This window comes from Bufo bufo, chromosome 4 (genome assembly GCF_905171765.1).
Source record: "Bufo bufo chromosome 4, aBufBuf1.1, whole genome shotgun sequence".
Taxonomy (NCBI): domain Eukaryota; kingdom Metazoa; phylum Chordata; class Amphibia; order Anura; family Bufonidae; genus Bufo; species Bufo bufo.
Window position 1 is genome coordinate 184,265,055 of NC_053392.1, and position 25,413 is coordinate 184,290,467.

Sequence of the window (25,413 nt, forward strand, 5' to 3'; positions counted from 1 at the left end):
GGCCGCAACTGGCCGAGTTTGCCCTGGAAAAGCTGTCCTGCCCTGCCAGTAGTGTGGCATCAGAGCGGGTGTTTAGTGCAGCGGGGGAGAGACTGACCTCTGTCAAGATGAATCAGGTGTGGATCTGCCAGGATTTCCACCCACCAATGCCTGATGCATCAGATTAGATCATCCATGCTGCCTCACCCAAACCTTGACAAAAGAGACCGGTTTCTTCTGGCTACCTGCCATAGCTACTATTCTGATGCTGCCACCTGCATGATGCCACATATCTGATGCTAAGTGCTCCTTCTTACACCCACCATCATCAGTGAGTACTGTTATTGCCACCAACCTCCCCACTATGTCATGGGTCACTCTGTGGTCTCCTGATGCTGCTGCCAGCTCCACACTATGGCACTCTGTGGCCTCCTCATGCTGCTGCCACCTCCACACTCTGTCATTGTGCCACTCTGTGGCCTCCTCATGCTGCTGCCACCTCCACACTATGTCATCTTGCCAGTCTTTGGCCTCCTCATGCTTTTGCCACCTCCACACTGTTATTGTGCTACTCTTTGGTCTCTTCATGCTGCTGCCACCTCCACACTATGTCACCTTGCCACTCTGTGGTCTCCTCATGCTGCTGCTAACAAAACACTATGTTACTGGGCCACTCTGTGGCCTCCTCATGCTGCTGCTAACTCAACACTATGTCACTGGGCCACTCTTGGGATGTCTCATGCTGCTAACTTAACACTATGTCATTGGGCCACTCTGTGGTCTCCTTATGCTGCTGCTGCTGTTACCTCCCCACTATGTCACTGGGCCACTTTGTGGTCTCCTCATGCTGCTTCTACCTCAACACTATGTCATTGGGCCACTCTGTGATCTTCTTAAGCTGTTCTCCCAACCTTCCCACTCCATGAGTCGGCCACTATTTTTTTTTTTTTGCCCTGGTTGACATAATCATTTATTTGACCCTTCTTCTGATCTGTCAGAAGGAAGGAAAAATGAGACACACAACAGATCCTGTCTGTGTAGCAGTTGTATGATCCCATCAGAATTGTCTTATGATTTGGTAGCCAAAAGCAGGAGTGGGTAGAAAACACAGAAGACATGCAAATATTCCATTCACGTGTCATCTCTGTTTTGGATCAACTCCTGTTTTTTTTGGGCTTTAGCAATACTGATGGATTACTGACCAAATGCTGACCGAGTGAAGGCGGATACTCAACAGACAGGATCCATTTTTTGGGAGGTTATTTTTCTGACGGATCAGAGGAAGGGCAAAATAATCAGGGACATCAACACAAACTTACTGCTGACACCCTCTCCACTCTGTCAGCAGGGGCTCTACTTGTATAAGCGTTTCATAGAACAGGTTCTGTAGACATCTATGTGGAATCAGCTGACGATGGTGTAAAAGGAGTACGCTCTTTCACGCTACAGTAGGATCTTGGGCCTCTGCACGATTCTTTATACCTGGCACTAACCGACCTGTAAGGATGAGTTGACACTTGAGTAACTTGGCCAATTTTGGCCCCATAACTGCCCAAATTAATGAAGGGTGATTCTAAGAGCGACGCCTGTCGTGTGCATGTCATACTGACTCACAGTATTGTTTCACTACCACAGCAGACTCCCTATGATTGTTACTGCAAGGTACAGTGTTCTACACCACTATAAAGGCTCTCTGCAGCCAGGAAATAGTTGTTTTTTTAACGCGATTCGCCGCAAATAAATTTGGATCGAATGGAATCTTTTCGGAGAATACGGCGAACTGGCTGAATCAAATTTTTGAGAAATTCACTCATCTCTAGTCCCAGCACAAGGTTTACATAAACTACAAGTGGGTAAGTAACTGGCTCAATGATAGAAAACAGAGGGTGGTTATTAACGGTACATACTCAGATTGGGTCACTGTCACTAGTGGAGTACCTCAGGGGTCAGTATTGGGCCCTATTCTCTTCAATATATTTATTAATGATCTTGTAGAAGGCTTGCATAGTAAAATATCAATTTTCGCAGATGACACTAAACTGTGTAAAGTAATTAACACTGAAGAGGACAGTATACTACTACAGAGGGATCTGGATAGATTGGAGGCTTGGGCAGATATGTGGCAGATGAGGTTTAACACTGACAAATGTAAGGTTATGCACATGGGAAGAAATAATGCAAGTCACCCGTACATACTAAATGGTAAAACACTCGGTAATACTGACATGGAAAAGGATCTAGGAATTTTAATAAACAGCAAACTAAGCTGCAAAAAACAGTGTCAGGCAGCTGCTGCCAAGGCCAATAAGATAATGGGTTGCATCAGAAGGGGCATAGATGCCCGTGATGAGAACATATTCCTACTACTTTACAAATCATTAGTCAGACCACACATGGAGTACTGTGTACAGTTCTGGGCTCCAGTGAACAAGGCAGACATAGCAGAGCTGGAGAGGGTCCAGAGGAGGGCAACTAAAGTAATAACTGGAATGGGGCAACTACAGTACCCTGAAAGATTATCAAAATTAGGGTTATTCACGTTAGAAAAAAGACGACTGAGGGGAGATCTAATTACTATGTATAAATATATCAGGGGTCAGTACAGAGATCTATCCCATCATCTATTTATCCCCAGGACTGTAACTGTGACGAGGGGACATCCTCTGCGCCTGGAGGAAAGAAGGTTTGTACACAAACATAGAAAAGGATTCTTTACGGTAAGAGCAGTGAGACTATGGAACTCTCTGCCTGAGGAGGTGGTGATGGTGAGTACAATAAAGGAATTCAAGAGGGGCCTGGATGTATTTCTGGAGTGTAATAATATTACAGGCTATAGCTACTAGAGAGGGGTCGTTGATCCAGGGAGTTATTCTGATTGCCTGATTGGAGTCGGGAAGGAATTTTTGATCCCCTAAAGTGAGGAAAATTGGCTTCTACCTCACAGGGTTTTTTTGCCTTCCTCTGGATCAACTTGCAGGATAACAGGCCGAACTGGATGGACAAATGTCTTTTTTCGGCCCTATGTACTATGTTACTATGTTACACCCATTTTCATGCCAGGACAAGCCAACATTGCCAGGACTGTCTCTGAAAATTTGGAATAATCCTGGCAAATTCGGGGCTGTCAGCAACTATGAAAAAAGGTCGTTATGATGATGGCCAATCTTACTGCTTTTGTTCTCCCGAAAGACGGTGAACACTTATTTTCCATTTGTTTTCATGGGCGAATTTACAGTAGACACGCTAGGCCTGTGCCTATAGGCATCCCTGGGGTGAGGGGCACATTATAAATAAAAAACGTAAATATAAATACACTGAACAAGGTAGTCATATGTAAACTGGGAGGAGCATTTACTGATGTCTTTATGCCACAATAATGGCGTAAAAAGCCACAAATTATGGCACATATAGATAGGTAGACAGATGGCAAGAAAAGGAGCGGGGCTTAGTCGGAGGGGCTGGGCTTAGCACAGTCCACCAGATTCACTATGACTTACCATGTGTACCAGTTTTTCTCCGACTAAACCAGTCCCTCATGTCGGAAACCGGAAAGATTCCATTATAGTCAATGGGGTCTGTTGGTGCATGCCAGTATCCGGCTAAGCTGGATGAGGTGAAATTCGTCAGACTGTTCCTTTGCCGAAACAGCCTGTCGAATAGCCTAAGCGCAGGTGTGGAACTATCCTAAAATGTGCAATATTTAATAAGAAGTGCATTTCAGCTATAATTTATGTTAGTTTTTTGGTGTAAATTATATAATAAATTTGTTAGGCTGGTGTCTCCCGCCCTCTTTTATGAAACCACACCCACTTTTTAAAGAGATAGGGCGAGTGCAGCATGAAATAAAAAAGTCACAATTTTATGAACAAGACAGGCATTGGCCAAAATTGGCGATTTTTCCCACCACAAATAATTGAGGCCCCTAACCTGCATCGCCTGCAGAAGGATACATACATACCTGCTCCCGGCCCTGTGCGCTGGCTCCTGTTCCTCCATCTTCAGGTCCCCGGCTTATTTTTTTCCGGTCAGGTATGCACATGGTCTTGGGTGTGACTGCAGTCAAGGACTGGCTTCAACGGAGATGTGACGCCAAGTGACATACAACCACTGCAGCCAGTCATTGGCTGTGGCATGTACGGGCAGAAGTTGACAGACGGGGGGTGGGTGTCCAGACACCGCTGGAGATGGTCACTTGAAAGACCGGCTCCTGCCCGCACCGCAACTATCTGGCCTGCAGCGCTCCAGTACCAGCCCATATGGGGAAAAAATCAGCACCCAGGAGAACCCCGCTCCCTCCTCGGTCCCCCTCACCTGCCAGGACCCTTGAGCAGTGCTGGGATCGAGCATCTGGATCGGCGCTCCCCCCATGCAACACCAGGGCACAGAGGGCCTCCCGCCATTCCTCCCTTCCTCCACCCGACTGCTGCGCTCCGGACAGTGAGCACAGATCGGCGCAGAGAACATCTGCTGGCTCTCCCCAGGGGATCGGAGCCTCACCTGTGGCCCCTCTGTGTGCGGTATCGGCTCTGGAGCTTTCCCCTGCTGCCTTGGAGTATCTGCCAGCCGCTGCTAGAAGCATGGACCCTGTCATGGCAGCTCCTGGATTCATCCCTCGTGGAGAGGCAGTGCACACAGGTACCGGGACTCCTATTAGGGTTCGGGATACTACCCCTGTGGCCCCCACACCTATCCTTACTGGGGCCCCTTTGCAAGAACCCTGGCCTGGCAAGTCTTCTCCATCCCCCCTGTACTGGATCATGGGGATAGCAGCTCTCCTCTGCCCTCTGATATATGGGCTAGGTCACCAAGCCCTCCGCCACTCTCTGTTATGGGCCCACCAGCCCCATCTGAACCCCCACAACCTTGGGCGAGTTACATCAACCGTTTGCCTACAAAGGAGGACTTTCGGGCTCTTATCTCTGAAGTTACAGAAGCCTGCAGGGCTGAGATTGCAGCAGTTCGCACTGATATCAAACATGTGGTGGTCAGGGTGGACTCTCTAGAAAATGCCCATGGTGACACCAAGCAGTACGTTTCTGCTCTTCATGAATCCATCACTGCCCAAACAGCTGTGCTTAGGGGTATGGGACGGCATCTGGAGGACCTGGATAACCGGGGTCATCGAAATAATATCCGGGTGCGCGGCCTCCTGGAAACATCTGGAGAAGAAGACCTCTTTGCCACACTGGAAGCCATATTTAATATGATCTTGGGGCACCCTCGCATAAGATCAAGCTGGACAGGGCGCACAGGGCACTCAAGCCCAAGGGCTCTGCGGCTCATCCCAGGGACGTAATCTGTTGTGTCCATGACTTCGCCCTTAAAGAAACCATCATGGCTAAAGGGCTATCCCTGCGCAACTTTGATTTTTACGGCGCTCCTGTACAGTTGTTTCCTGACCTATCCTGGTTTACGCTCCAAAAAAGGAGACACCTTCAACCTCTTCTTGCAACACTCAGGAACCGCCAGATTGCCTATCGCTGGGGATTCCCATTTGCCCTGGTAGTCTGTTATCAGGGAAGAACAGAGACTCTCCGTTCTTTCACGGATCTCCACCCTTTTTGAAAATCGCTGGGAATTCCTGTACCTGACATCCCTGATTGGGAATTTGAGTCCCCAGCGCCTCCGCCACCACGCACTTGGTCATCTGTAACCAGGAAAAGAAGGCCCGGCTCAAGTGCATCCTCTTCTCCCCGGTCTCCTCTGTCATCGGGGCAACTTCCGCCTGCCTGACCGCTCCTGGCCTGGAGGAATTGGCCGTCTTGAGCCTTGTTCTTAACCCCTTCAGGTTCACACGGACATTGGACTCTGATGGATCATCATATGGGTCGTCTATCAGTATTGTTTAGCCAGTTGCTGACTACTTTTTTGCTCCCTTACGGTGCGGGCTCTCCTTAGGGCCCTTATAGTCGCTCGTTCATTTTATAAGTTTTCTGTGATTTGCACTTTTGCCGGCCTGAACTCGCTGGTCTCCGACACTCTTACCCCTTGAGGGGATTTTTGTTTTCCCCTGGCAGGGATTTCATCCCTGGGAATAGTTATTTACTGTTACTTATTTGTCTGACTTTGTGTTGTCTCGTCCTGTCTCCTTCCCCCTCCTTCTTGTGTTTTTCTCCTATTGTAGGTGCCTGAACCTCCTCGTCTGTGGGGATCGTATACCTCAGTTTTGCTGTGGTCCGTAGTTCCGTTAGTGTGACACCACTGACACAAATGGAGTCCCTTGGTGAGCTATATCTTGCATATAATATATACCATCACATACCCTCATGGTGCGGTGCGTAACTTTCAATGTCAAGGGGCTCAACTCCAATGCCAAGAGAAAACTCTTGCTCCTGGAACTGAAATCCCTTAAAGCGGACGTTGTGTTCCTACAGGAAACACACTTTGATGGCGACTCTTCCTTCCGTTTTGCCTCTCACTTGTACCCTATTGCTTACTCGGCTACTCGTTGCCGTCAGAGGGCGGGGGTCGCCATCTTGATATCTGCGAAGTGTCCCCTCAGAATCGAATCCTCAATTCTGGACCCCCAGGGGCGTTATATTGTTCTCCGTGGTCACTTGGCAGATAAACCCATTACTTTATGTAACATTTATGCCCCAAATACTTTGCAGATCCGCTTTCTCGGCGGAATCTTCCGCAAGGTTTTTATTGAGGGAGCGGACTCTCCGGAACCTTTGGTGCTTCTGGGCAGGGACTTTAATGCTGTTTTTTCTGAATCCATGGATCGCTTAGCTCTACCGGGCAGGCCTGTGCACGCGACACAGCAGCGCTTAGATAGGGACCTTCGTAAATTGGTGCGGAAATATTCCCTGTATGACCTTTGGTGTCTCACCTACCCCACTGACAGGTCCTTTTCCTTTTACTCTGCTCCACACAGCTCCCACACCCGTATCAATTATTTCTTTGGTACAATCTCGACCCTCAGGTTACTGGAGGGGGCAGACATGGGCCAAATCACCAGGTCTGATCACGCCCCAGTGCTGGTCGACATTAGTAGTGGGTCAGGTCATGTTCGCCAATGCCACTGAAGACTTAATTACTCCCTTCTGAAGCAGCCCATCACTAAGGAGGAACTTCGCGAACATCTGAAGTCCTACTTCGATCTGAATGAGGGGTCAGTAGGGGATGTCCGTCCCCTGTGGGAGCCCATAAGGCGGTCATGAGGGGGCATTGTATTGCAATAAGCTCTAAACTAAAGAAGGACTCGGTTGCTCTTGTCAGGACCCTTACCTCCCATTTGCGAATCCTAGAAAACAAGATGGCTGCTTATCCCTCGCGTTGCACACTGAGACGAATTGTCGACAGCGTTACTATGCCTGGGGGAACAAACCACACACTATACTGGCCAGACAACTTAGGAACCGCACTCCCCAAGCTGGTCCAAGTGCAATTAAGGGGGCGGATGGAACGATTCACTATGACCCCAGAGTGATAGCAGAGAGGTTCTCGGCCTACTACACTGCCCTATACAACCTACCCTCTGACCTTCCCTCCGATGAGGGACTTAGAGACAGTGCACTCCAGTCTTACTTAACCTCCTGTCACCTTCCTACCCTGCCAGCCTCCGATCTCTCCACCCTTAATAGTCCGGTTACTCCTGAAGAGATAGGGGAAGTGGTTGACCGCCTGCCTGAAGGTAAATCACCAGGACCTGAAGGCTTTTCGTATAAATATTATAAGACTTTCAAGACCGAACTAACCCCTCACTTAGTGACCCTTTTTAATCATTTCCTAGCTGGCAACGCAGTACCTGCGCCGTTGTCTCACTCTTACCTCACAATGATCACGAAACCCGGGAAAGACCCCCACAACTGCCAAAATTACAGGCCCATTGCCCTGCTTAACTCAGACCTTAAGATCTATACCAAGGTACTGGCCTCCCGACTAAACGTTTTTCTCCCCTCCCTGATCCATAAAGACCAGGTAGGATTTGTGCCAGGCCGCCAGGGAGCTGATAACATATGTAGAAGCATTGACTTGATAGATGTTGTGTCTCGCTCGGGGGAGGAGGCGCTACTTCTTAGTTTAGACGCCGAAAAGGCGTTTGACCATTTAAGCTGGAAAATTCCTTTTTGCTACTCTGCAAGCATACTGTCTTTCTGGACCCTTTGTTCACACCATACGTAGCCTATACTCCACCCCCACAGCGACAATAAAACTCTCCCATGCCCAGTCTCGACCCATACGCATTGCCAACGGGACGAGACAAGGGTGCCCCTTGTCTCCTCTATTATTTGCTATGTGTATCGAACCCCTGGCGGCCAAAATCAGAGCCTGCCCAGACATCAGAGGTGTATAAGTTAGGGACAAGGAGTTCAAGCTATCTCTATACACGGACGACATCCTTCTTACCCTTACCAAACTTCATGTTTCCCTACCAAACCTCCACTACATTCTACAGGAATTTGGTCGGCTCTCAGGGTTAGGGTCAACACCCATAAAACTGAGGCCCCCCCTCTTAATGTTCCTCAGGCGGCCCTGAACTCACTTAAAGAGGACCTTTCACCGATTCTTACCCTATGAACTAAGTATACAGACATGTGGAGCGGCGCCCGGGGATCTCTCTGCACTTACTATTATCCCCGGGCGCCGCTCCGTTCTCCTGCTATGCCCTCCGGTATCTCCGTTCCCTAAGTTATGGTAGGCGGAGTCTGCCCTAGCGCTGGCCAATCGCATTGCAGAGCTCACAGCCTGGGAGAAAATAACCTCCCAGGCTGTGAGCTCTGCGCTGCGATTGGCCAGCGCTAGGGCAGACTCCGCCTACCATAACTTAGGGACTGGTATCTCCGCCTACTATAACTTAGTGAGCGGAGATACCGGAGGGCATAACAGGAGAACGGAGCGGCGCCCGGGGATAATAGTAAGTGCAGTGAGATCCCCGGGCGCCGCTCTTCATATCTGTATAGTTAGTTCATAGGGTAAGAATCGGTGAAAGGTCCTCTTTAAGATGAACTTCCCTTTCCAATGGAAGAGGGATTCCTTGAGATACTTGGGTGTTGATCTTACGCCCTGATATGGGGACCTCTATAAAGCCAACATCCCACGCATATATGCGGAAATCAGGGGTCTTCTGGATAAATGGCACGCTCTCCCGCTGTCTCTCCTGGGACGCATTGCCGCGACTAAAATGACGATCTTGCCCAAATTTCTGTACCTCTTTGAGACACTTCCGATTGCAGTTCCCCTCAAGGATCTGAGATCCACCCAATCCTAGCTCCTTAGATTCATATGGGCGGGGAGATGTCATAGAATCCCAAGGTCAGTCCTCCTATCGAGTAAGCACCAAGGTGGGCTAGGAGTACCAGACCTGTCCAAATATTATTGGGCAGCCCAACTACGCTACGTCACGGCCTGGGCTTCTCTGCACCCGTACTCTGTTTGGATGAAGATAGAAAGACTCTGGCTGGCTCCGATACATCCCAATTCTATGCTATGGTCAGGATCCCATGGCGCCCTGCCAGTTAGGGATCTTTTAGGGCCTATGGCCTGCACTAGATCCATATGGCAGTTATGTAGCGGTCGGTTCCCTCTGGTTTCTACCCACTCCGCCATGACCTCCTTTCTATATCACCCTAAGCTTCCCACTAGTCCTACCGCGTCCACGACGAGACCATGGTTTCAGCGAGGGGTATTCAGGTTTGCAGACATTGTGGACCCCTTCACTAGGAACCTTTTGCCGTTTCCAACCCTCCAGACCAAATATGATCTCCCCTCCTCCTCCAATTACTTATATCCAAATTAATCACTTTGCCCAGTCCATTTTTTTGGGGGTTACAGTCTCCCTCCCGACTGTCTTTGAACGCCTTTGTAGGGAAGGGGTACATGCGAAGGATCTAATTTCTGAGATCTGCTCCATATTGCTGACCCCCTTTTCTGAGAGGGCCCAGAGACACTCCTACATGTAACGGTGTGAGGAATACTTGGTAAAGACCTTACTGGAAACACTTTGGAGCCTTATATGGAGGAGGGCAGCGAAATCCTCAATGTCGGTGCTACACCAATATAAAATTTTGATGTACTGGTATCACACTCCTGACCTCCTCCATAGAATGAACCCAGTAGTTCCGAGAGAGTGCTGGAGGTGCGGGTTACATAGGGGTACATTGCCACATATCTTCTGGGACTGTCCCAAGATACACTCCTACTGGACTGCAGTAGGCACCCTTCTGAGTGATATTTTTGCAGTGGAAATCCAGCCTGACCCTCTGTTCTAACTGCTTAATGTGGTTCCTAGTCAGGTTAAAAAACACTCACTTAAGTTATTACTAATGATACTTACGGCAGCCCGTTGTCTAATACCCCGATGTTGGAAAAGCCTTGAACCACCAAGGGTCTCCGATTTGTATGCTAGGGTGACGGAGGTCTGAACACTGGAATACTCTACAGCTATTTTTCAGGACAAAGTTGCACTCTTCAATGCCATGTGGGATCCCTGGGACGATTACTGGGCAACGAGACATCCTTAGAGATCTTGCGAGAATGATGTGTCTCCCCCCCCCCCCCCTCCCCATTGTGTCTTTGTCTTGTCTCTTTGTTATTAGTTTGACAAAGCATGTCTTCTTGAGAGGCATTGGGCTCTTGGGTCGCCCTCCCTACTGCCTGAGGACTTCCTGTTCTGAGATATACTGCTCAATGGTCCTATACTGGACTGATTATAGACAGACATGGTTTATTCTTTTTCTGTGCACTTTATGGCCAAATTATTGCTCAACATTTCTCTTTCCATCGTTGGATGCTATTAGTGCTCAGTTACTGTAAATACGATGCTTTACATGTTTTACATCTTACTTTGTACTAATGTGCATGAATATGTTGTGGATATGCTTTGTCATTTCTTTACTCTTTAATAAATATACAATTATAAAAAAAAAGAAGTTGACAGACGGGGTCCGGAAGTAGGAAGAAGACAGCCTGGGGCCACAGAGCCAGAAAAGAGCATCAGGGAGCAGGTAAGTATACATCTCTTCATACAGGTGAAACTAAAAAAATTGAATCTCGTGCAAAAGTCCATTTATTTCAGTAATGCAAATTAAAAGCAATTGCATTAAGGCAGCCTAAAAGTTGAATTTTTGTGAAAAGGTTCAATATTCTAGGCTCAAAGTGTCACAGTCTAGTCAGCTAATTAATCCATACCCCCTGAGCAAAGGGTTCCTCAAAATTGAGACTTTGGGGTTTCATAAGCTGTAAGCCATAATCATCTAAATTATACCAAATAAAGGCTTGAAATATCTCACTTTGCATGTATTGAGTCTATCTCATATGTTAGTTTCACCTTTTAAGTTGCATTACTGAAATAAATGAACTTTGCACAATATTCAAATTTTTTGAGTTTCACCTGTAGATACCACTGGGGGGAGGGTTAAAAAAAATCCTGGGGTACCCTTTTAATGTTGATGCAGAAACTCAGTTCAAACATGAGAAGTCAGTGTGAAGTTTCCCTCATAATCAGACATGGATAAGGAAAAAGCGATGGAATACTTACTGCTATTGATAGAGTTGGTCCCATTAGCCAGAGGAGGACATCTCAGAACAAAACAATAGAAGAAAGAGAAAGTAGGAGAGGCAAATGGAGAAGGGATGGGACAGTGTTCGTTTTTCCCAAAGAAAAACATAAAACAAGAATGGGATGGAGAGAAGGGGTAGGTATATATATGCCGGTTTAGACTTGAAGGACAAAGGGTCTGGTTAAAGAATAAATATGATATGGAGAACAGTAGATGATCCAGAATTATTACATAGGGAGTGCATGTAGTTACTAAAACAGACATGTCAGGAGAGGAGACGGGTTCCTTTTAAGCAGTGACCAAAACACATTTGGGCCACTACTATCAAAGAGCACAGGTCTGGTATCAGTGATGAAGCAGTTTTCTCTGTGAATAAGACAGATCCAAGTCTAAACCTTAATTTATATCCTACAAGATCAGAAGTTGAAAAGAAGGTGTTTGGAGATGTGCAGTCCAGTAGAGACTACAGTATGGAGGAACATATCTTATGATATTTATACAGTGGACAGGGTGGGTCCCCTAAGTGGCTTTCATCTGGATAAAGTAGGCCAGCACAACAGATGTGTGTGAAGAGGCAGCTTAAGCCAGCCAAAAAAAAACTTTAAAAAAAAACAAATTTTTATATGTTCCTTTGCCTATGTGAACAATGTAATACTTTTCATCTCTACCAGTATGCAGTTAGCTGAGCTCCACAGTCATTTCGTTCTGCCTTTAGAAATTCTACATTCTTTTAGAACGAGGGTAGCTACAACTCTAAAGAGGACCAGAAGCAGACATCACAGTAATCCTTTCTCCATTCATCTAGCAAGTCTATTCATACCGGAACGCATAATTTACTAGTGTCTATCTATTTTATGTTGCTCTTGATTTCTATTAATCTCATTTGTCTGTTGTGACTCTGTACATTTGTTGAATGTGGTATAGCATGCCTATGGGGATGTCTTCAATCTCCGAGCACTCGGCTACACTCTGCATCCAGACATTAAAAATGCAATATTCTTAAACATAAGAAAATCCAGAATAAGGCGCAGATTGTTGTTACGTGTTAATGCCTCTGTGGAATGGAACTTCACGAGTGAACTGCTGTCTCTAACTTCACTGGTTGCCATATAGTAACATTCAGTTCTTCGGCTAATGAGAAGCAACTTTCTGAAAATGGAAAACTGAAATCATATGTTTGCCCCATTTAAAGAACCAATCAAGTGCCAGTGGTTTTCTTTCTTTTCTTAACCAGTTTTGGTCTGACATTTAAAGGCATTTCTGAATGCACTTATACTACAAAATCAAGAAATAGCGTAAAGTTACTGAAACTTCTGCTCAAAAATGATTGTACCAATTATCAATTAATTATAAACCCAAACTCTAGAAGCCTTTTCACATTGGTCAATTATCGGGAACAAACGTTCATACAAACAATTATTCCTGATAACTGGCCAGTCTAAATGTGCAATTGATCATTACCAAGCGAAAGGGTCATTATGTGGTTACCAAAATATTAATTTCTGGGCAGCATATCGTCCTGTGTAAACAGGGATCTTCTGCTCCAAAACAATAAATCTCTATTGGGACAAGTGATCATTGTAGCGATTGCTCATCCTGATACAATGGGATGATTGCTGCATATAAACATAGAATGTGTCGGCAGATAAGAACCATTATACCATATACCATAGTCTGCCCAATATACTGAATACTATGAATAACCGCTGGCCCTATCTTATATGAAGGATGGCCTTTTGCCTATCCCATGCATGCTTAAACCCCTTCACTGTATTTGCAGCTACCACTTCTGCAGGAAGGCTATTCCATGCATCCACTACTCTCTCAGTAAAGTAATACTTCCTGATATTACTTTTAAACCTTTGCCCCTCTCATTTAAAACTATGTCCTCTTGTAGCAGTTTTTCTTATTTTAAATATTCTCTCCTCTTCTACCTTGTTGATTCCCTTTATGTATTTAAAAGTTTCTATCATATCCCCTCTGTCTCGTCTTTCTTCCAAGCTATACATACTAAGGTCCTTTAATCTTTCCTGGTAAGTTTTATCCTGCAATCCATGTACTAGTTTAGTAGCTCTTCTCTGAACTCTCTCCAAAGTATCAATATCCTTCTGGAGATATGGTCTCCAGTACTGAGCACAATACTCCAGATGAGGTCTCACTAGTGCTCTGTAGAGCGGCATGAGCACCTCCCTCTTTCTACTGGTAATGCCTCTCCCTATACACCCAAGTATTCTGCTAGCATTTCCTGCTGCTCTATGACATTGTCTGCTTACCTTTAAGTCTTCTGAAATAATGACCCCTAAATCCCTTTCCTCAGATACTGAGGTTAGGACTGTATCACTGATTGTATATTCTGCTCTTGGGTTTTTACGCCCCAGGTGCATTATTTTGCACTTATCAACATAAAATTTTAGTTGCCAGATTTTTGACCATTCCTCTAGTTTTCCTAAATCCTTTTCCATTTGGTTTATCCCTCCAGGAACATCAACCCTATTACAAATCTTTGTGTCATAAGCAAAAAGACACACCTTACCATTGAGGCCTTCTGCAATTTCATTGATAAAGATATTAAAGGGTTTCTACCACTTCGTTTTTACATATTTAGCTGTCAGACACTAGCGATCCGCTAGTGTCTGCTCTACCAAACCATCCTAATATAACTGTTTATTGTCCTGCCGTTTCGCTAAAAAACGAACTTATATAGATATGCTAATGAGCCTCTAAGTGCTATGGGGCGTCATTAGCACCTAGAGGCTCGGTCTACCTTCACAAACTGCCGCCGCCCAGCGCGTCCCTCCAGCCTGCCCATCTCCTCCCGAATGCGATCCTCCCTGTGAGCCAGCGGACGAATTTCGCGCATGCGCCGTGCGCGTATGTATTCGGCGCATGCGCAGTGAATGTCTGACCGCTTTCTGCACAGACATCTCCACTGCGCCTGTTCCTCGGAGCACTATGACGTCATCGGCGCAGGCGCAGTGGAGATGTCTGAGCAGGGAAGCGGTCAGACATTCACTGCGCATGCGCCGAATACAGACGCGCACGGGGAGGATCGCATTCCGGAGGAGATGGGCGGGCTGGAGGGACGCGCTGGGCGGCGGCAGTTTGTGAAGGTAGACCGAGCCTCTAGGTGCTAATGACGCCCCCATAGCACCTAGAGGCTCATTAGCATATCTATATAAGTTCGTTTTTTAGCGAAATGGCAGGACAATAAACAGTTATATTAGGATGGTTTGGGAGAGCAGACACTAGCGGATCGCTAGTGTCTGAAAGCTAATTAGGTGAAAACAAAGTGGTAGAAACCCTTTAAACAATATGGGTCCCAGAACAGATCCCTGAGGTACCCCACTGGTAACAAGACCATGGTCTGAATATACTCCATTGACTACAACCCTCTGTTGTCTGTCCCTCAGCCACTGCCTAATCCATTCAACAATATGGGAGTCCAAGCCCAAAGACTGCAATTTATTGCTAAGCCTTCTATGTGGGACAGTATCAAAAGCCTTACTAAAGTCTAGATAAGCGATGTCTACTGCACCTCCGCCATCTATTATTTTAGTCACCCAATCAAAAAAAATCAATAAGATTAGTTTGGCATGATCTCCCTGAAGTAAACCCATGCTGTTTTTCATCTTTCAATCCATGGGATTTTAGATGTTCCACAATCCTCTCCTTAAGTATGGTTTCCATTAATTTCCCCACTATTGATGTCAGGCTTACTGGCCTATAGTTGCCCGATTCCTCCCTACTACCTTTCTTGCGAATGGGCACATCATTTGCTAATTTCCAATCTTCTGGGACGACTCCTGTTACCAGTGATTGGTTAAATAAATCTGTTAATGGTTTTGCTAGTTCACCGCTGAGCTCTTTTAATAGCTTTGGGTGTATCCCATCAGGCCCCTGTGACTTATTTGTATTAATTTTAGACAGCTGACTTAGAACCTCTTCCTCTGTAAAGACACATGCATCAAAAGATTCATTAGTTTTACTTCCTAACTGCGGTCCTTTTTCTTCATTTTCCTTTGTAAAAACTGAACAGAAGTATTTATTGAGGCAGTCAGCTAGTTCTTTATCTTCTTCCATATACCTTCCTTCTTTTGTTTTTAATTTGGTAATTTCATTGTTTTAGTTTCCATTTTTCATTTATGTATCTGAAGAATGTCTTATCGCCTTTTTTCCCTGACTGAGCTAATTTCTCTTCTGACTGTGCTTTAGAAGCTCCTATAACTTGTTTGGCCTCTCTCTGCCTAATCTTATAAATTTGCCTGTCATCCTCGTTTTTTTTTTTTGTTTGTTTTTTTATAATTACTAAATGCTATCTTTTTGCTTTTAATGATTTTGGCCACTTCTGCTGAGTACCACAGTGGTCTCTTCCTTTTTTTGCTTTTACTGACAAGCCTAATGCAATTTTCTGTTGCCTTCAATAGTGCCACTTTTAAGTAGTCCCATTTCTACTGGACTCCATTGAAACTGTTCCAATCTGATAGGGACTCGTATACCACTAATCTAATTTTAGAAAAGTCAGCTTTTCTAAAATCTAAAACTTTTGTTTTTGTGTGGTGTGAATCAGTCACTGTACTTATAGTAAACCACACTGACTGGTGATCACTAGATCCCAAGCTTTCCCCTACAGTAATATCAGATACCAAATTCCCATTTGTGAATACTAAATCTAAAATGGCCTTCTTCCGGGTTGGCTCCTCAACTACTTGCTGTAGAGATAATCCCAGTAGGGAATTTAGAATATCTGTACTCCTGGCAGAACTATTTTGGTTTTCCAGTTTACATCAGGAAGATTAAAGTCTCCCATAATGATAACTTCCCCCTTCAATGTCATTTTAGCTATTTCCTCAACTAGTAGATCATCTAATTCTTTGACTTGGCTAGGTGGTCTATATATCACACCTACACGAGTTACCTTATGATTATCAAGCTGCAAGGTAACCCAAACTAACTCTAAATTGGTCTCGCTAACTTGTATTAAATTAGATTTTATGCTATCTTTCACATACAGGGCCACCCCTCCCCCTTCTTGCCTTCTCTGTCTTTCCTATATAGAGAGAACCCTGGTATTGTTATATCCCAGTCATTACTCCCATTGAACCACGTCTCAGTAACAGCCACTAAATCTATATTCTCAGATGCCATTATAGCCTCAAGTTCATTGATCTTATTCCCTAAACTGCGAGAATTTGTAGACAAGACTCTGAGCTTGTCATTTCTTAACCTATGTGCTACTGGCATCTTCTGGCATTGTTCCGGGGGGCAGTTGGACTGCTGGAGTATCACTCTTTTGCCCCCCTTTCCTAGTTTAAATGCTCCTTAGCAAATACTTGGAACTGTTCACTGAGGACATTCGTTCCCTTGAGAGAAAGATGCAAACTATCTTTCTTGTACAGTTCTTTTCCATTCCAACGAGAGCTAACATGAGACACAAAGCCAAACCCTTGGTTCAGACACCATTCACAAAGCCATACATTGAATTCCTTAATGCGCATCTTCCTGTCATGCTGAAGGTTATGCACAGGCAAAACTGCAGAGAATGAAACAGTTGATGCAAACTTCCGTATATCATTTCCAAGTGTGTGAAAAGCTTCCTTCACCTTTGAAACTTCATTGCAAGCCAGATAATTTGTCCCAAGATGAACAATAACATCCACCTCCCTTTCCTGCTTTGCTTGCCTAACAATATTAAGGATACGTCATCTATCCCTGCTAGCGGTTGCACCAGGGAGACATCTCACAACACCATTTTCCTCAAACTTCACACCTCTTATGATGGAATCGCCCACCAACAGCTGCTTACTATCAATCCTCACCTTCTCCTTTTTGTCTTTGGCTGCAGTCTTGCAGACTTTAGGCATGGGAGATGATTGTTTCTCACCCACTGTGCATGTAAATGCAGCTCTCCCCTCTGCTCACCAACAGGCAATTATTGCTAATGAATGGTTTGGCCTGGTCTGTCAGCCTGTGTAAAGGGGCCTTAACCAATCAACTGTAATGCTGACCATAATTGGTCAGACACTACCAGTGGTTATGCAACATGCTGTTGGGTCATGTATGTACTCATGCGCATTTAAAAACAGTCAAGGGCTGTCAACAATTAGGGTTGTTTCACAGGAGCGGATGCCGTGTGGGTAATCCGCTGCATGAATGAGAGCCAAGCCCCGTTTAGGACAGCAGAGACACGGAGCATTAACATGATTGTGTGCTCATGTTAATGCTCCGTGTCTCTGCTGTCCGGAACGGGGCTTGGCTCTCTTTTACGCAGCGGATTACCTGCACGGCATCCGCTCGTGTGAAAGATCCCTTATTTTACAATTCGATTTAAGAAATGATACATACAAGGGTCCAGTCACACGTCCGCAAGTGTTTTGCAGTCCGCAAATTGCGGATCCGCAAAACACGAACACCAGCGGACTGCACATGCCAGGCACTTTAATAGAAATGCCTTTTCTTGTCCTTGTCTGCGGACAAGAATAGGACATGTTCTATTTTTTTGAGGAACGGAAGTGCGGATGCGGACAGCACACTGTGTGCAGTCTGCATCTTTTCCGGCCCCATTGAAGATGAATGGGTTCGCACCCGTTCCGCAAAATTGCGGAACGGATGCAGACCCATTCTTGCGGACGTGTGAATGGAGCCTTAGGTGTATTTCCAGTGATCCACCTCCATGTTTAAATTCAAGATTTTTTTGACTGCTTTACGATGTTTATTAGCTTCAATAACTTGAAGCCCTTTACTTCCTTTCTGCTGATGTTTAACTGTCTTCAAGTCTGTATCCCATGACTAACGTAAAAAAATGAAAATTAGACATCATACAGTACAGGACAATCTCTTTCTAACAAAGCTAGAACCAGATCCAGATGGATCCAGAGATCTCCCCATTCATTGCTCTGGTAGATTTACATCAAGCTGACTTCTCAAGAGGAGTGTCTTTTCTACTGCAGCTAAGGGGGGTGTCCATGGTCACCCTATCACAGCTCAGGAGGCAGTTGAGGGATGGAACTGAGCATGAGCGGCCTTGTCAGTGAGCAGGACAAAGAAGGAAATAATAAAAATAAAAAAACAGCAGGTGGCGCTATACAGATACATTTTATTGAATAACTCACTGGCTATACAACATTTTTAATTACAAGCAATTACAAAAGTATTCAGATTCAGGTGCTGGTTTGAAAACTAGAATATTTTTCATGGGATAACCCCTTTAATAAAGTCCAGTGATTACAATAGTTTTGAGTTGGCCTTTTCTGCTGGTCAGGGGGTCTGCAGGTTCTGATCATTGGAGTGTACTAATGGGGTTTGAGGAATGGCAGAAGTAATATGGACTAGCAGGCTTGTAGAAACAGTGACCAGTGACAGGGCTACAGTTCCACTTTATCCGTGGCAGACGATGATAACAACTTCCTGTTAGTGAACGAGTGCAAACTCTGAACTTTGAAGGTAAAGGCTTTACAAATGTTCTGTACATAAGGATCTAGGAACACTGTGAAGTTTTAATTTTTCAATCTCATTTTCAGTGGTTTATTACTATGCAGTGAGATCTTCATGCTTATGCTTACTGTGGTATTGGGCAAATGATGTATAGCCACTGTTTGCTTATTGACATCACACTCAACAATGCTACCATAAAATAAGTACTTCTTTATTTTGATGTAATTCACTTTTTATATACCATTAACATAATGTATAATATCCGATGACAGCTTGTTCTACCAAAATCTACCGTATATGAAGCTGTCAATAGTAGATGCAGCCACAGCCCCCAATATCAGTGTTCTGGGAAAAAAACACGCTAAAGTATAATGGTGTTTGATGGTGGACATCTATTATAGTGATTAGAATGTAGTTGACAGCATTGACAAAATTTTATCCAGCATACCAGTATCTGTACTGTATGTATGATGTGTGAAGACAACCGACTCTGCCACTTCAGGAGATGAGCGGACATGCAGGGAACACCAGGATAGCGTTATTACAGAAGAGTCCAGCATCAATAAAAGAATATAGACTTTATTCAAAAGAATAAAAATCTATGACAGCATCAGGAGATACTGCTTATGCGTTTCAACCTTATACGGGTCTTAATCATAGCATAGTGGTATATACTTTAAAGCCAATTAAAAAGAATGGACGCTCCAATCAGAAACATGGCTTCTTGCCATGTCACGTTTCATTGCATGTGTCACGATACCAAAATTTTGATTCGATTTCGATACCATAAAAAAGTATTGTGATACTCGACACCATTCAATACCACGCGAAAAAAATAAAACACCAAAAAAGCCATGTGCATTCCTCATTTTATGGAACGTCTGGCCCATAACAGTCCTATCCTATTTTTTGGGGGGGACAAGGTGACTAAAAATGGCGAATTGCACGGTTTGGATTTTTTTTCTGTTACAACGTTCACCGCATAGGAAATGTTTTTAAAAAAAATATTTTAATAGTTCACACTTTTTCGGGTGTTGCGATATGTAATATGCTTATATATTTTTTTGTTTATAAATTTTATATGTAAAATTGGGAAAGGGGGCGATTTAAACTTTTAGTATATTGGTGAATTTTTTTAAACTTTTTATTTACTACCTATTAGCACCCTTAGGGGCTAATAACCCTTGTCCTATTTACCCTAATAGATCTCTCTTTACACTGTCCCTGCTGCCTTGTGCTTTGTGCACACAGCAGAAGGGAGCTTACCATGGCAGCCAGGGCTCCAGTAGCACCCTGGCTGCCATGGTAACCGATCAGAGCCCTGCGATTACATTGCTGGGGCTCCGATTGAAACTGCCAGTGCCACCAATGAAGAGGAGGGGAGAGGACCCTGTGGCCACTGTCACCAATGAATATAACAATAGTGGGGGGGACGCCTGTGGCCACTGAGCCACCAATGATTCTAATACTGGGGGGGTTGGGGCGCCACCAATGGTTATATTTATAATACTGGGGTTGGGGGGGAACTGTGCCACCAATGAATATACCGGTAATTAACACAATAATTCAAGTCTAGGATACACGTGCCGGTGGCGGTATCACATACCCGGCCTCAATAACAGGGCATGCAATCTGCCGAACTGCGGCAATTAACCCCTCAGGTGCGACACTTGAATTAATGTGTTAATTACATTCATTGGTGGTGCAGTGGCCACAGTTCCTCCCCTCCTCCGCAGTGCTATCTATTCATTGGTGGCAGCAGCAGCCGCGTCACAGTGGGGAGGAAGGCACAGACTACCTCCTTCTCCACTGTGCTGCTGAGAAGAACATGGCGCGCGCTGAGAGCGGCGCGTGCCATGTTCTCTAACTGATACTAGGCTATGCTATGATAGAGAACTGTATAAGGTTGAAACGCGTAAGAAGTATCACCTGTTCCAGTCATGGATTATTTATTCTTTTGAATAAAGGCTTTTATGGACACTGGACTCTTCTTGCATTCACACTATATCTCTGTGACCTCCACTATTCTGTTGGTTTCTATATATATTTTATTTTGGTTATTACATACAAGTCATGTACAGATGTGTCCTTCCTTACCATTCCTCTTGACTGCCCTGATATGTGTGTCATAAAATGGCCAGCTTTTCAAAACAACATGGTTACGTGATATTGTGTCACAAGATGCCTATCCTATATGTGTGGCCACCCAGTGGTTGTGTAGCACGTTGCTGGCTGTCAAGGGTTTTTCTAGCATGTTATGACATTGTATTGAACTTGTTTAATGAGAAATTTGAATTTTAACCACATTAGAGCTAATGTACGGGTGGACACATCTGCATACTTTATTATGTAAAATAGTTCTTCCATTATGTGACTGTCATTGACCCTCACCTAATGTATTGGTCCAAAAATGTACCTATAAGATTGATTAGACGGTTTAGAGACCAGTGGAAATAGTTCAGGAAGAATAGCACATACCTGCTTCATCGTAGGACCCTGAAAGCTTCTCCAGCAGTTCACGGTCGATTGCTAGAATTTGCTGCTCCAAAATTGTCTGGTAGGAAAGTACGCTGTTCTCTTTATCCCTTTCAAAGTCCTGCAGATGTTGCTTTAGCACCTCGGGCAGATGAGTTTTCACATATTCCGCTGCTGACTGCACAACAAATAAACAAAGCAATCATTTGTCTAATCCGAGAACTCTTTAGCTTTTCCAAATGTGTTTTTCAAAACATTTTCAAAAAAGCCTCTAGCAAGAAGAACACCAAAATCTTATCACTCTGGGTAAATAACAAAGTTTTTATCAAGAAACTAGGGAATCATCACTTTATTATGATGCACAATGCAAAGTGTATTAAACATACTATGTCCTTTGAGGATGCAGCTATGCTGCACATGAACAACCTTCTGATCCAGAAATAATTGTTTTTAAAACCTCCCTCCACTATTATACAGTCTATGGTGTCTTGTGACAGACATTACGAATTTATATATTCATAATTGCAGTACACACATATCACCAGGCATATCCCAATTCTCTGGTGACTGCTAAATGGATGATTGTTAAAAGACATTTTTAAATCAAAATATCAAAAAATATGTGAGATCATAAACTCACAGGACATCATTAGATGCTTTACTTGACTATGCACCTGGAAAACAGATGGCACTGTATTGTAGGGAGCTGATAGCTGCATATAATCTTTCATAGCGCCCTTATCTCACCTTAGCCATCACTCGGTCAGATACTTAACTTTATGCTTCTCTTTGTACAGAGGCAAGATCATCATTCACTTGTAGGCTCATTTCTGCCAAGTGTGCATGTGTTTGGAATGGGGAGAAAGCAGTAAATCACTTATCTCCACAAAAACAAATAGATTAGCTACTCTTAAGTCCAACCTTTATGTCCCCAGAGTCAGTAAGTCACCCTACATATTAGATGGTCAGCCAGTCCCGTCAAAATTGGAAGGTGCAGTTGATGCTACTCTAATGTGCATGACCAGTTTAGGGTACTTTCACACTAGCGGCAAGGAACTCCAGCAGGCTGTTCCGGCGGGTGAACAGCCTGTCGGATCCGTGCTGCCGCTAGTGCGCGCGTGCCCCCAGACCACCGCTCCGGCCCCATTGACTATAATGGGGGCAGGCTGGAGTTCTGGCCGCCTCTTGGCATGTTTGCCGTGCTGCCGCCGGAACTCCGGCCCGCCCCATTATAGTCAATGGGGCCAGAGCGGTAGTCCAGGGCCAAGCGTGCACTAGCGGCAGCACGGATCCAACAGGCTGTTCACCCGCCGGAACAGCCTGCCGGAGTTCCTTGCCGCTAGTGTGAAACTAGCCTTAAAGGGTTTCTGTCACCCCATTAAACCGTTTTTTTTTTTTTTCTTTACTAATAATCCCTATAGTGCGATCTCATGATACATAAGCAAATTAATCATTTTGGTTCAGTAGAATTTGCTAAAAATCGATTTTTAAAATATGCTAATTACCTTGCTACCAGCAAGTAGGGCGGCTACTTGCTGGTAGCAGCCGCATCCTCCGATGGTAATGACGCCCCCTCGGCATGCTGATTGACAGGGCCAGGGAAGGGAATCGTTCTCTGCTGGCGCTGTTAGAATTTGAAATCTCGCGCCTGCGCCGTACCTGTCTTCAATCGGCGCAGGCGCACTGAGAGGCGGCCGCTCGCTCGACCGCTCCATCCTCAATGCGCCTGCGTCGATGATAGGGTTGGGCGATATACCGGTTTTTCGATATACCGCGATATTAAAAAAACGGCGATATGGTGATATCGCCGTTTCCTAATACCGCGGTATATTTCGTGACGTCACAGCTTTAAAAACTGAGTCCGCGGCGCCGCTGCCCTCCCCCATCATTATCTATATCTACCAGCGGCTCCTCCTGCTTGCTCTGAATGTGCTGTGACTGTCTCCGCCCCCCGACCGACGTCTAACATCAGAATCAGGTGACGCCCCCAGGCTGAGACTAGAGCAGCGCAGTACATACAGACTACAGCTGCGAGTGGTAAAAGGTTTGTCATGTCACTCCAGTCCACTCTGCCTATTACCCCAGTTATATGTCTTGGCCCACAGCCCACTCAGTCCTTCATGCCTGCCAGTGGCTGCATGCTCCGCAGTGAGCCATCATGAGTCCCTCCAGTACCTCCCCACTCCCCCATGACATGATGAGCATGACCAACAAGAAAGAATTATGGTGGTGGCAGTATGGCAGGCAGGTGACAAGTCACAGTCACACAAGTGGCCATAAGACATGGGGGGGGGGCAGCTGCTGCCCCCCAGCCCCATACTCTAACTAAGTAATGTCTCCTTTTGTGGCTGCTGCAGGCGCAGCTGCCCCCATACTGTATGTAATGTCTCCTTGCGGCTGCGCTCCTTGTGGCCCCCATACAGAATAACGTATCCTTGTGGCCCCCCCTACAGTATAACGTCTCCTTGTGGCCCCCCATACAGTATAACGTCTCCTTGTGGCCCCCCATACAGTATAACGTCTCCTTGTGGCTGCCCCCATACAGTATAACGTCTCCTTGTGGCTGCCCCCATACAGTATAACGTCTCCTTGTGGCAGCCCCTATACAGTATAATGTCTTCTTGTGGCAGCCCCTATACAGTATAACGTCTCCTTGTGACTGCCCCCATACAGTATAACGTCTCCTTGTGGCCCCCATACAGTATAACGTCTCCTTGAGGCTGCCCCCATACAGTGTAACGTCTCCTTGTGGCCCCTATACAGTGTAACGTATCCTTGTGGCCCCCCATACAGTATAACGTCTCCTTGAGGCTGCCCCCATACAGTGTAACGTCTCCTTGAGGCTGCCCCCATACAGTGTAACGTCTCCTTGTGGCCCCCATACAGTGTAACGTCTCCTTGTGGCCCCCATACAGTGTAACGTCTCCTTGTGGCTGCCCCTATACAGTATAAAGTCTCCTTGTAGCTGCCCCCATACAGTATAAAGTCTCCTTGTGGCTGCCCCCATACAGTATAAAGTCTCCTTGTGGCTGCCCCCCATACAGTATAACATCTCCTTGTGGCTGCCCCCATACAGTATAACGTCTCCTTGTGGCTGCCCCCATACAGTATAACGTCTCCTTGTGGCTGCCCCCATACAGTATAACGTCTCCTTGTGGCAGCCCCCATACAGTGTAACGTCTCCTTGTGGCCCCCATACAGTGTAACGTATCCTTGTGGCTGCCCCCATACAGTATAACGTCTCCTTGTGGCTGCCCCCATACAGTATAACGTCTCCTTGTGGCTGCCCCCATACAGTATAACGTCTCCTTGTGGCTGCCCCCATACAGTATAACGTCTCCTTGTGGCTGCCCCCATACAGTATAACGTCTCCTTGTGGCTGCCCCCATACAGTATAACGTCTCCTTGTGGCAGCCCCTATACAGTATAACGTCTCCTTGTGGCAGCCCCTATACAGTATAATGTCTCCTTGTGGCTGCCCCCATACAGTATAACGTCTCCTTGTGGCTGCCCCCATACAGTATAACGTCTCCTTGTGGCTGCCCCCATACAGTATAACGTCTCCTTGTGGCAGCCCCTATACAGTATGTCTCCTTGTGGCAGCCCCTATACAGTATAACGTCTCCTTGTGGCTGCCCCCATACAGTATATTGTCTCCTTGAGGCTGCCCCCATACAGTGTAACGTCTCCTTGTGGCCCCTATACAGTGTAACGTATCCTTGTGGCCCCCCATACAGTATAACGTCTCCTTGAGGCTGCCCCCATACAGTGTAACGTCTCCTTGTGGCCCCCATACAGTGTAACGTCTCCTTGTGGCCCCCCATACAGTATAACGTCTCCTTGAGGCTGCCCCCATACAGTGTAACGTCTCCTTGAGGCTGCCCCCATACAGTGTAACGTCTTCTTGTGGCTGCCCCCATACAGTGTAACGTCTCCTTGTGGCTGCCCCCATACAGTGTAACGTCTCCTTGTGGCTGCCCCCATACAGTATAACGTCTCCTTGTGGCTGCCCCCATACAGTATA

At 45.6% G+C, this 25,413-nt stretch overlaps 1 protein-coding gene across 1 annotated transcript in view; it reads right to left on the bottom strand.

The window, feature by feature from the left end:
* PPM1L (protein phosphatase, Mg2+/Mn2+ dependent 1L) overlaps nucleotides 1–25,413 on the bottom strand; it is a 306,997-nt gene that overhangs the window by 82,232 nt on the left and 199,352 nt on the right. The window contains exon 2 of the mRNA XM_040428171.1: nucleotides 21,393–21,567. Within this exon, the coding sequence (XP_040284105.1) occupies nucleotides 21,393–21,567 (175 nt within the window). The remainder of the gene's footprint in view (nucleotides 1–21,392; nucleotides 21,568–25,413) is intronic.